The sequence below is a fragment of the Diadema setosum genome, chromosome 21 (assembly GCF_964275005.1).
Source record: "Diadema setosum chromosome 21, eeDiaSeto1, whole genome shotgun sequence".
In the NCBI taxonomy this organism is placed as follows: Eukaryota; Metazoa; Echinodermata; class Echinoidea; order Diadematoida; family Diadematidae; genus Diadema; species Diadema setosum.
The window spans coordinates 701,144-714,803 of record NC_092705.1 but is presented as its reverse complement, the minus strand read 5'-3'; the positions used below and the strand labels follow the sequence as shown (position 1 = coordinate 714,803).

The 13,660-nt window shown below is 38.2% G+C and overlaps 1 protein-coding gene across 1 annotated transcript in view; it reads left to right on the top strand.

Moving 5' to 3' along the window:
* The first annotated feature begins 543 nt into the window (after positions 1 to 543).
* LOC140244765 (gamma-tubulin complex component 3 homolog) overlaps positions 544 to 13,660 on the top strand; it is a 33,439-nt gene continuing 20,322 nt past the window's right edge. Inside the window, exons 1-7 of the mRNA XM_072324384.1 lie at positions 544 to 588; positions 8,442 to 8,568; positions 9,127 to 9,175; positions 10,250 to 10,311; positions 11,146 to 11,213; positions 11,663 to 11,740; positions 12,621 to 12,810. Of these exons, the coding sequence (XP_072180485.1) occupies positions 8,466 to 8,568; positions 9,127 to 9,175; positions 10,250 to 10,311; positions 11,146 to 11,213; positions 11,663 to 11,740; positions 12,621 to 12,810 (550 nt within the window). The 5' untranslated portion in view covers positions 544 to 588; positions 8,442 to 8,465. The remainder of the gene's footprint in view (positions 589 to 8,441; positions 8,569 to 9,126; positions 9,176 to 10,249; positions 10,312 to 11,145; positions 11,214 to 11,662; positions 11,741 to 12,620; positions 12,811 to 13,660) is intronic.

Below are 13,660 nucleotides of genomic sequence, written 5' to 3'. Positions count from 1 at the left end.
AACATAATGCCTCCGGCCACTTCGTTGCGGAGGCATAAAAAAAGTGCTAACAATAAAAGGCGACATGCTACAACTTTATTAGGATCTCTTTGTTTCACCTTGTTTTTGGATATCTCAGCCATTTCAAAACCGATTTTCATCGAATAAACTTTTGATACCCCTTAGAACTGCATGCTCTTTGACATCTCATAGAGTGGTTTCTGAATATCTCGCAAAACGTTAAAAGCTAATCCTCACCTCGACCAGAACTGTACACACCTAATCACATCACGGAGAGTGGCATTTATCGGTAGGGCCTACATGACATGTAAATAGGCGAAACTAAGGTGACGTCAATAACTGACAGTCAAAAACAGATTTTTTTTACTCCCGAAACGAGAACTCATGAATATTCATAACTAATCGGGCTGGGCGATCACTTCCGGTCCCGTTCAGCGCCGCCTCGCTGATCGCGCGCGCGCAACATTAAAAATAGGGAATGTTTAGGACTGACTGTGTTGTGCTGTTGTGTGGCGGTTAGATTTCCAATAACGGCAGCTAGATCACCCTGGTCTGGATCATAACGTTTGCATTTTGACTGAGCTGAGTGTGAGTTCTTATAAAAAGTAAGGTAGCCGAAGATGAATTGCATTTATTCAGACATTCTGGGCAGAGTTCCAGCAAACGAAAAAAATCATTTTTCTTCTATCGCAATCAATATGATATTCGCCTTCGTCACTTTTCCTACTCCTAGTCCCGTGTGCCGCTTTTTCTGTAGTGTATGCCTTAAAATTTACTTACTGTATTATACTGAAGACATCTGATAATATGGTATAGACAAGTCTAGATAGAATCTATAGGCCCTATGTTTATATCTAAGGCCAAGTAAAAAAAGAAAGTAGTTTCTCGTCCGGGTTTTTTGAGCAAGGCGATGAGGGAGGTCCTTACTATTTGATATCTTACTATTTTTTCGAGGATTGTCAAAATGAAAGTAATAAATGTGCTTAAAACGTGTGAATAGTGTGATAATGAAATAGGCCCTAAACCACTTATCATTTGAGTGATGCACAATTAATACCAAATCTGCGTAGGCCTATATTGCTGTTTATGCATGACAAGTATACCAATTTAACTACACTGTGACTGTATTCATTCAGTCATATCAAGGGTATGGAAAAAAAACAACATTTTTTTAACATAAAATATACAAATTTTTAATATGCATCACTTGTTGAACCTATGAATCCAACCATTATCTCTGGAAATGCATAGCATTATTTTTGCCTGTCAACACAACACAAACTTACTGAGTTAGATCTTTTCTCATATGAAAACTTATTCGCTCAAGGATTTAAAATGCCGCATACAGTATACTGCCAATTGTCAACCCTGTGAAACAACCACCTGATTTCCTTTTTACTGAAAGACAGAGTACGAACCACTTGAATACTATTTTATTCACTATTTAAAGCCGTTCGCTGTGCACACGTGCGCTTGAGATCGGTTCTCTCCATCACTCCACGATTTTTTTTTTCCAGCTCCAGAACGCATGCTATGCTGGCTGGCTGGTCTCCTCTACTACAGGGAAACCCCGGCCGTTTATAACGAGCTCGGTTATAACGAGGAACCGCTTATAACGAGGTGATCGCGTCGGTCCCGTTTTCCTTGCGTGTAATGGCAGAACGAATCAGTTATAACGTGTTCGGTTATAACGAGGTTCCGGTTATAACGAGGACAATTTCGGTAAATCATGATAAAGAAAAACATAAGCAATTTGATCGGATACAACGAGGTTCCATTTCTTGACCAAATTGCCGCTTTCAAACACGCGACAAATGAAACATTGGAAACCGAAATCTCGCTATCCACGTCTTTTCCCGTTTTGCAGAGAACCGTTCCTTCCATGTTTACACAGGAACACCTTCCGATGTTCCTACTAATTATTGAACATAATCATTCGGTTTTCTTTTTCGCAAGAAACGTGGCGTGATATGAGGTCAGACCACAGCGCAACGAGAAAAAAAAAAAAGATAACGCATTCAAAAACTTTTCATGTAGCAACAATAAAATTTGACCGAAAATGGCCAATTGGAATGCGTGTGCAACTCATCATTATATCCTTTCCAATTTTAGTTCCGACTTCCAGTTCTTTTGCAGGTTTTGAGCAAATATGAGTTTGGATGATTAAAGGCGAAATAATAAAATCATCGCCCCGATCCCGCCGGTTGACAGTAGTGTTAAAATAGTTGAGTAACGCATGTTAACCTACACTTAATCGGTGTTCAGAAAAAGAAGCAAACGCATTTATTAGTTTGAACAGATCTGGATTTGTTTATTATCATTTAACAAATGATAATTTAGATATGAGTGTGTATGATCAAAGCAGAAATAATTCGTGAAATCATCGCGATACTGCCAGGTGACAGTAGACTGAAAATAGTTGAATAACGCATGTTAACCTACTTAATCGGTGCTCGGAAAAAGAAACAAACGCATGTATTAGTTTGAATAGATCTGGATGTGTTCATTATCATTTAACGAATGATAATTTAAATATGTGTGTATGATTAAAGCCGATATAATGAATGAAATCATCGCGATCTCGCCAGGTGACAGTAGCGTAAAAATTGTTGAATAACGCATGTTAACCTACTTAATCGGTGCTCGGAAATAGAAACAAACGCATTCAACAGTTCAAGAACGGATGTACAAAACGCGAAGTGATTTTCAGAAGAAAATAAAGAACCCATTTTTAATCCCTTCGAGCGCAACGATCATACATTGTATAAAATTACACCCAAATGATTCATGAAATTATTGAATTCCCGCTGGGCACCAACAGCATAAAATACCTCGCAAGTTAGCGGTAAACAACGCACGTATGTTACTCTTAAATCATCGCGATCTTGCCAGGTGACAGTAGCGTAAAAAAGTTGAATGACGCATGTTAACCTAATCAGAAAAAGAAACAAACGCATTTATTAGTTTGAATAGATCTGGTACAGATTTGCGTAAACAGGATGACAACCTCCCACATTCAATCCTGTCACATATTTTCAAGAACGGTCGTACAAAACGCGAAGAGATTTTCGGAAGAAAATAAAGAACGCATTATTAATCCATTTGGGCGCAACGATCATACATTGTACATGTGTACAAGATTACAGCCGAAATGATTGTTGTTGTTGTTGTTATTTTAAAGATCGAAAGAAGAGAGAGAGAGAGAAATGGGGCCCTATACAAATAATTTGCCCCAGACAGCACTTATAACATAAAACAAACATTATAGATCTTAAAGAGATATAAACAAGAATATTAAATGCATACCAAGTCTCCTCGAGGGAGCTCATATCGTCTCCACGAGGGAGCTCATATTGTCTCCACAAAGGAGCTCATAATTCATGAAATCATCGCATTCCCGCTGGGCACCAACAGCGTAAAAATACCTAGCAAGTTACGGTAAACAAGGCCTGTATGTTACTCTACAGTATATTTGCCCCCATATTTGCGCTGGTGTTTAGAAAAAGCTTAACAAACAAGAATTACAGTAAAGAATTAACTTATCATTTCAGCCTCTATTTCTTCGTCTAATTCACAAAATCTCCCTTTATTCTCTCAACGCTCAATAATTGTGTAATAACAACGCAAAGGATATGTTTAAGTTTCATTGATGGGGTGTATGACGTCATGCTTATGTTTTTCTTTGTTTTTAATGAGTATGGTTATAATGAGGTACCGGTTATAATGAGGTAATATCGCCGGTCCCACGGATCTCGTTATAACGGGGTTTGTGGTTACATTGCGCAATCAATCTAGCAGCACATGAAGCGGGCAACAGCACGAGAGAAATGTACAGAAGGTGCTCAAGTACGTCCTGTCTACATCACGACCGAGTGCGCTGTACATCACAGCCCAGGCCCGCCCATCCACCAACAGTTCAACTGCTTTGTGGGTCATTCCTCCTTGCCTAGCTTGCAGTGTGAAATGCATGCGTTATTAGGCCTACATACGCACCATAGAGAAGCTACAGCTGTACTACAGCTAAGTAGAGGACGAAGGCGGGAGAAATAAGACATCACGATTGGTAGGTGAATTGTTGATTTTTTTTTTTTTCGGCGGCCGAAAAAAATAGTAAATATCAAAAAAGTCGATGCGGCAACTGAAAATCGATGCGGGTGGGGAGCGGGCTGGGACGAGAATTATGAATTTCTTGGTATTTTCAGCGCCATCTTGAAAATAGTAAATAGTAAAAAAATTGATGCGGCGGCCAAAATCGATGCGCGCGAGGACGAGAAAGTGGTTTCTTTTTTTACTTGGCCTAATAATGTTTAATTTAGATATGTTAGACCACTATGACACGACACTATGAAACGACATAAATTTCAAAATTAAAAGTAAGTTTAACGGCCATAATATATACCAGGACCTACGTTGTATGTTTATTGTGCAGTAAAACTTTAAGTTTTAGTCATGGTACAACACCACCCGAATGCTTCACCAGACTCACTCTTCTTGGATCCTGCTGCAACTCCACTATCTCCCTCTCTGACTGGAAAAACCTCTCTCTGTTTCATAATGCATCTCTGAGCTTTCTTTTCGACATACATAACAAACGTACAGCTATGTAGTTCTATTAACTGTTATCCCGTTGTTAGCCTGTTGTTATCCTGTGACCTTGTGACTATTCATTCTTGACCTCACTCTGCAACTTTAGCAGTTCTCCTGACTGGAGGAATTCAAACAAAGAAGAAGAAGAAGGTAGTGCAGTGGTAGGCCTATAGTAGTAGACCCTAGATCCAACTATTTTTACTTACTGACCATCACTTTTTTTTTCTTTCTTCTTTCGTGTGAGACTAGAGAGTGACCACACAAGCACAATCTCACGTTCAGTCATGGCGAGACGTTTGTGAACATAAATCATGTTAGATCTTGTTACTAAATTACAGCTTAACAGAGGAAGAGTTCCCCTTTCCTCACTCACAGCCAACAATTGCACTCTTGCTACTGACACTGTGCCTAGAATAGTTCACTTTAGCAAATCGCACTGCTGTTTTGCACAGCTTCCAACATGTCCAATCAATCTGTCTCTCAAAGTCTGAGTGTTAAAGGGGGTCCCAAACCAAATTGTTAGACAGAATCAAATACCATACTCGGGGCTGCCAACCTTGAGTGAGAGTTTGGCGTGAGACACTGCGAGGGAGCGGAGCGACCTCCTGGCTGGCGCCTGGTGGCCTACTGTGCGGCTGTACGTACGTACTACGTACACAGTCAGTGTATGTAAAGCACACGTCATAGCCATACATGTACTGTAATTTGCCAAAAGTACAAGCTACGCTCGCGTGGTATAGATAGAAACCAATCGTAATCCAATACTAACTCGTCTTTGCGCGCGAACCGAAAACGATTATTATTGGTTAAGCTTTATACGCCCGCGCGGGAAAATCTCGAAATTTTGGGCTTGGGCATATCGATATTCGGAATATCAGAGAATTTAGAGATATATTTATTTTTGTAGTCGTGTACATTCCATTTTGGGAGTTTAGCGTGAGATTCGTTTATCAGAGTGAGACAGTCAAAATTAGTTGAATTGAGTGAGTCTCACGCTCAATGCGTGAGAGTTGGCAGCCCTGCATACTAGGGACATCAGTGATCTTACAATGGTCTCATACGTCATAATGATATCTTTGATTCTCATCTTACAATTGTGCAAGTTTCACGTTTATAGAAATTCTAAGGTCCTGTTGGCTAGCTTTAGCACAAGTTCTGACAGCGTGCATATTCCAAGACAAATCTGACGATACGTCCACACCCAAATATTTGTAACACCTTGTTTCTGCCAGTGTGCTGTCATAAGTACTGATAGTACTGACTGTTTTTTTTTTTTTTTTTTTTTTTTGCATGTGTGATATGCAAAACATGACTTTTAGGGCATTGAAGGCCATCTGCCACTTACACATGTGTACCTTGCCACTCAGCTAGAATATCAAGATCTCTTTGTAGGTTCACTTTTATACATGTTTTACACTTGAGACCTGGTCGTAAATAATGCGGTCATCAGCAAACAGTCGACAAGTAGAGTTTAGTCCATTTGACAAATCATTAATGAACAACAGGAAATACTGTATACGCCGAATATTTCGCGAGGTTTTTATTTTCGCAAATTTCGCGAGTCGGGTGCTATTCGCGAAATTAAAGACACGCGGAAATATTAACTCTGATCCCGATGTGAATGTGACGTACGCATGTACATTTTGTCCGTTCAGTACAGGACTACAAGATCGCGAATTTAACAACTCGCGAAATCTTCGGGAGTGTCTGATTCGTGTAAATTTAGACTCGCGAAATATATGGCGTATACAGTAGGAGTGGACCAGTGACCGTACCGCTCAGGACCCGTGAGTCCACTGCGAGCCTTTCTGATTTTGTTTTCCTTCCACCACCACCCTTTGTTTGCTGTGGGTTAAACACTCTGTGATCCACCTGTGAGTTTTCCCCTTTTTATCATACATATGCAGTTTGGCCAGCAGTCTCGGATGTGGAACCTTGTCGAATGCCTTTTGAAAATCTAACACGATCAAGTTGACATGCTTTCTGTGGTCTACCTCCTCAGCTGTGTCCTCACATAGAATTAGTAGAAATCAGTTGTGTTTCACAGGAGTATTTTTTCCTGAATACATGTACATGTACTAGTATGTAGGTGTACGTTCAGTACCTTGTGTGTGTCCAGATGATGCATGATGTTAGTGTGTATGATGTGTTCCATTATTTTACTGCAAATAGAAGTAAGACTCACTGATTGATAATTAGATGGATCGGCTTTTCTTTTTTTTTTTCTGGAAGATAGATGATTTGCTTGTCGCCAGTCCTCTGGGATTGCTCCTGTTTCAAGAGATAATTGAAAAACAATGGTTGAGACTGTACAACTGTAGTTATCCCCTCTGCTGTTTCTCATAGAACCCTGGGTAAGATGTCATCTGGACCTGCTGCTTTATGGGATCTAAATTTTTGAGCAATTTCTTGACACCAGCAGCATTTATTTCAATTTCTGGCTTGAGAGACCTGTACAGTGTACATTGTTGTCCTTTTTATGGCAAAATTGAGCTGTAGCTGACGTTATTTGTCTTTTTATAGGCAGCCAGGATCATGTAGTGATATGGCGAATTAGCCAATATAATGCAGTGGTCTTCGTGTAGAAGTTCTGAGTGATAGGATACCACTTATCAGCACTCGCACCAAGGTTCAACCATATGCAAAAGCATTATAGGTTTCTACGTGTAGCAGGCAGGCAAATTTGGGACGGCATTGTGTTGTGGTTGAATTATGGCTGGCTTGCAACTGCGTTAATCGGGTTCTCTGCTTAATGGACTTAGAAAAGTGTGGAACCTCAGTCTAGGCTCTAGATCTGGTTGGAAAAAGTGACCAGAAAGTTCCGATCCATGTTACATTTGTATAATTTACCTTATAATCGGGTATGTATGCTGTAGGTATAGCACAACACTTGTCAGCGACACACTAGTCACTACACAAATCTAGCCATCTTTTGATAAGAATGAGGAATAAACAAGCTCCCGTGAGACTAGTCTTTCTTTGAAATGTTTATGAAGAAGTGAATAATGCCATTAATGGGAACAACAGATTTTACAGCAGCATACAAACTATGTCAAGTTGCATGTACAATGTCATGTTGATATGACTTGTCGGATGTAGAGATGTACATTTTACTTTCATGAATAATGAGTCTGCACTCATGTCAGTAGTGCCTCAGCATGGATTCTTGGTATCCTTTGCACTTTTCCTTGAGAGAACTGTGGGAAACGTGCATATCACTATGCAACAGGCTCTCTCTATCTCACCTTCTACATATGATGACAAAAATGGTATCCCAGGGTACCAAATAAAAATCAGCCATTTTGTTGAATTATTATTTTTTTTTTTAAAGGTTGTACCCTGGCTTGCCAAAAAGTTGAAATTATTTTGGTGCTGGAGCTAGCGCACGCTAGCCTCCTGTACTGCACAGCACTGCACAGAAGCACACGCTCTGCTAGCATCCATAGCGTACCATGCCTGCATAGTATGACATGCAATGGCATGGGAATGACATGTACACTAGTGCATGCATTTCTCTGTGGCTGTCCTCGAGTGGACGTGAGGTGGCACTACACAACGTGGTACCCCAGGGTAACACGTGCTGCATCATATTATGGTAGTGCTGGTTAATAGACTATATTACTGTATAGAACAAAATGACATGTTCATTGTAAACCCCCTGTGCCCTGGCTGGAAACCCTCTTCCACCCCCACCCATCCTTGGCAAAAAGCTAGATCTGCCCCTGGCAATCATGAAGTGTATCAAAGCTTTGAATATGATGTCACATTGCAACATCTTGTCACATTCAAGTTCGCCTTCTAGAATCTACTTGGCCTGTTGATGATTCTTTCTTTTTCTCATTTCATGGGTTTAGCCAGGCCATCAAGTGAAGAGGACGATGGCCACTGCTGAAATGGCCAGAGTGGGCCAAGCTGGGGAGGACCAGAGTCCAGCTGGATTACTGCACAGACTGGTGCAGAAAATACTCAACAAAAAAGAAGGTTTGCTGCTTTCTTCCATTTGTTTGTCTGTTTCCATGATTATCTTTTCTTTTTACCAATATATCTGTTCATGGAACCTGTATTATTTTTGGTAATGTTCTTCTCCCTCTATTGATTTGTTAGTTGAAACATTGTATTAAAGAAAGGAAAAGAAAAACAAAAAACGAACTGTAAGCTTCTCTTGGGATGTTTGTGGGTGTGTCTGTAAATCTTTGTTGTTGTTTTTAAATGTTAATGTCATTTAAAGTTTATTTACTTGTGCATGGAAAAAAAGATGTGTATGTATGATTTTGTTTGAGTTTTTTTTTTTTTTTCCTGAGCAGGATATTAATGTGTTTTGACAGCACTGTGCTGCAATTTGATATATTGGATTTACGAATCAAATGCTGTACTAGTTGTAATAGCATCTTGGTACTTTCAATTTTGTGTTAAATTGTCCTACATTAAATTTGTTCAAGGCTATAGGAAGCATCCATAGATCCTGAAAAAAGCTTTGATTTTATCTTCAACTCTATGTCTACTTTGGGAATGATTTTATTGATGCTTCATTGTGCCTAGGAGAGGATGTATCGACCCAATTCCAGTATGTTGTTCGTGTCATCAGTAGGTACGTGACATCTATGTGTATTGCGATCTTTTATTTCCCCTATTTTAGCTTAACTAATTAATTATAACTTAACACAGCTAGGTAAACCTCATTATTCAGGCACATTGCTGATCCCAAAATTCATGTTGTAACTATGAAATTTGACTGTCTGATACCAAGACAAGGTACTTTTACTTCTATTTACAGAGGAGATCTGTCATGTTTTAATTTTTTCTGCAAAATCACAATGCATTAGCAGCATTAGCTATGTACCGTATGTCCCAAAAAAGTTACAATGGGACCCTCCGCAATGATATCTTTAAAAATATTGAATCAATCTAAATACAAATTCAGGGTATGAAACTATAACTCATTGCCCACATCTTACAGAAAACCCCATTCGATTTGCTTCAGTGGTCAAAGAGAAATGAAGAATTTTGTAGAGGATGTCGGGAATCTCTTCCCTCCAAGTTCTGTCTATTGTATTCACACACAAGATCATCGAAGTGCTAAACTTGGAAGAATCAGACTCATGACATGCTTTACAACAATCCACATTTCTCTGTGACCGCTTTACCGAATCGAATGGAGTTGTCTGCAAAATAGAGCTAAAATGTTATATTTTAAGACCCTGAAATAGCATTTAGACAATTTAATCATATTGGATGTTATCAATGCGAAAATCTGATTGTAATTTTTTTTTGGACATACTGTACAGCTCTAATTAGGCCTGTATTGCATAATGACATGTTCAGAGCTTTGACACAGTTAATGACCACTGCTAAAAACAAAGTTTGTACACTGATATGGATTAATGCAGTCAGGAGTTATGACATGACTTGGTCAAACGATTTTTTTTTTTAAATTTCTGTCTGGAAGAAGTGAAATTTGATGAATTAATCTTGCAGTTAGGTAGAATATCACTTGTTGAAAGTTCTGCCCAAATTTGTATTTCCTTCCCAGGCTTGGCATGCATTAATTTTGGCTTGATTGTGTTGTGATATGTGTTACAATACATGCTGTGAAATCTGTTTAGGTTTCAGAGTCCAATGTGACTTTTAGAGTTAAAGCAATCTGCATTTTTCATCCATTCAGCAACTTGACAGCGACGATTGAAAATGATGAATTCCAAGTTGCTGAAAGAATAAAGCGAAAATGTAAGTACATTGAAAATAATAATTGTATCATTCTGAAATTGTATATATGTAAAAAAAAGTTTGAAGGTAGTTTGGGAAAATAAAAGAGTAAACAAAAGGAAACTACAAACTTCAATGTACATGCAATATCAAGATAGTCAGTTTTGTGGTAATGAACAAAAAAAAGTATTGTGAGACTTTCTTGTGTTTATTTCCTTAAAGAAAGTGCCTGAAAGAATGTTTAGGTTGTATTTAAACAAACTTCAAGCAAGCTCATGAATCAGAATTTCAGAAAGACATACTGAATCTGTAGTACCATATATATTGCACATGATTTGATTTTAGATACATACAAGTGTATGCAATATCAGTGTAATTCATTGGGAGCAGTACATGCATGTTGTTACTTCTCAAAATTATTGTTCAGAGCTGTGTAGACTTCAGGTGGCATGATTAATAGGGTACCAATCTTGTTACTGAAATTCTATTATGTTCACGATGAAGCCATGGAAAGATGCTCAAATGATAGTGATATTAAAATCAGAATTATGCAGATTATAAGCATATGACAGTCAAGACACAAACTCTACAAGCAGGAATTTATGTTTGTGAAACATTAACCTCTTGAGGATGGGCTGATTTCGCTGCGACATGCATTTTCCAATGACACTTGTCCGAGTATTCTCGGGACTCGTCCTCAACGGGTTAACATTCACGGTAATACAGGGTATGTCAGTGTGTCAATGTCCTGTGTATAGATTCATATGTACAGTATGCACCTTTCTTCTCTATACACACAAAAGAAAGCAAGAATGATGTGAGCTTGCCATTTTTCACCATATGTTTGACTTCCAGTGGCCAAGGATAAAAGAGAGATGGATGCAGCATACTTTTCAGAACTGCATCGAAAATTGCAATCACAGGTAAATACCAATGTATTAAACAGGTACTAGAAAAGAACTACAGTAATTCTTGTTTTTTTCCTTTTGATATATATCACCCTTCTTTATCAAAGTGATCATTGAGGGGTTGAGTTCTTCCACCAATTTGTTCTGTAATTTGTTTTTATGTTCTGACTATTGATTAGTACAACTAATAGGAAAATTGGCAATCCTACAAATGGGTTATGTCTGTTGTTGCTTAATTTACTTTTCATGCATTTTTGTTGATACTTTTTGATACTTTTGCTTTTCTTCTTGAAGAGAAAGTTCAAGAGTACTTGTATATGAGCTAGGTCACTTGTATTGAATGTTATTTGTTAGTGTATCTCACAGTGATGGAGTTGATGATTTACAATTATGTATGTCAAGCTTGAATACAAGAACAAGTGGTGTGCAAACTCATAATGTGTTTTTTCATGTTGTGGATGTAGGGAGTTCTGAAGAACAGATGGGCTGCTCTCTATCTTTTATTGACACTAAGTGAGGAGAAACAGGGAAACAAGAAGCTGGTAAGTTTTTGAATTAATCATCTTAGGATCATGCTTTGATATTGATAACAGTTATACCCATCATAATTGTGGTGATAAGTGATCCTGCAAAAAATACCACTTGTCTCTTCCATGACTTTATCAAGTATGTGCTGGTAATGGCCTTTGACTATGACATCCTTTCAACTGTTTGTTTTATTTGTTTTATGTGATAAATTAAGGCATTTATAATGTTCTCACTTGAAAAAGAATTATTAGTTGTGTTGTTCTTTATGACAACATTATCTCTGATGTAGTAGAATAATGAAGATTAAAAAAACAAACTCTTGGAAGTGATAATCAGTGTGACCAGATTTACCATTAGGTACTCACCATTCAATTCAATTCAAAATGATTTTATTTCCATATAAAGTAATACAAAGTAATATGTATACTATTATATATTATTATACTATTACAGTAGCACTCTCAGTAGTGTGAGAATAAACCATTTAAGATATCAATTGCTTGCTCAGCACTATTTGTTCATTGATATCTTGATAGTGACTTCATGATTTTCGAAATATTTGTGTGTTTGAGTGTTTCTCTATCCATTTGTGATATAACATTACAGCTCATTCAGTAAACTGACTTCTGTTCAAGTTTGTTTGTGGATTGGTTCCTTGGAAAATCATGTGCTACTGTTACATAGATCCATGTGCATTTATGGTAGGGATTCAAAGGTAAGGCACCTTTGGTTGGTCCTCACCATGTGTTTTTCATTGTTTGCAAAATTGACAAAGATAAAACCCTATTATAAATCAAAATGACAGCTTACACTGCACTTTGTGCATACTGATGATATCTGTCAATCATGTTGACTGTTTTACAAAGTACTGAAATATTGCATGTATTATAACAGGGCTCCAAGAGTGCTGCTGCTATCTTTGGTAAAGGTCTACCCAAGCTGGCCACCTCCACCCCCTACTTGCCCAGGGCAGAGCCTCTTGGTGGAGGGCGGGGCTCATCTTCGCACCCCACCCAGACTCCCCTACCAAGAGATATCAGTGCTGGAACCATCTCCTCTATGTCTTCACATAGTAGTGGGATCGGTGAGTGTGAAGCCAGAGAAAGCCACTCGAGTTGTAATATAATCTTCCTGAACATAGATGACCTACATGCTCTTGGCGTGATGTATGAATCATGAGCAACAAAATTTGTAGTCTTCAAATGATCAGCCGTGATAATTCACCCTTTTCCATGGTCATGTAAAGGAATACTATCGTGTCATAAACCCAATGTGAGAAATTATTTACTTAGGTACCTGTTCTTGAGGAAATCCTGCTGTTAGCATACAAAGCCTGTGAGATGCCATCAATTTAGACATTCTGATCTGCTATGCTAGTCAGTAAGTTACTTAAAAATGTGATAATCCACCTGAAAATGCCTGTGATGTGAATTGCAATAGCATTATCACACAGAAAGAGAAAGGGAAAAAAATATGATCAAGACATTGTGCATACATGACTACATTTCTTGTCCCTGAAAGAAATGTGGATTAATGATCTTGACTCTGTTAGACAGTAATACATGAGTGAGATTTTTGCATAATAGAATGTCTTTTCTTTTAATACCTTTTAATGTGATATTATGAGAGTTTACAGTTTGCTTTTTACTGTTATTATTTTGGGTGTTTTAATTTTCTTATTTTGAATAGGAACAGTGCTAATTTGTGTATGACTGCTAACAGATTGTTACCTCAAAACCAGCACACATCAGTGCTTGGGTTAAACTTGTGAAAATCGTGCAATAGTTATGTGACTAGAGATTGCAGAGATACTGTAAAAGTGGAAATTTTCATGGTGTTGAAATTTTCGTGCATTCCGCGCAACCTGAAGGTAGCGTGAAAATAAAGGCACACAAATATTTTTGCTTGCCATATATGTTACATTAGTTGATGTC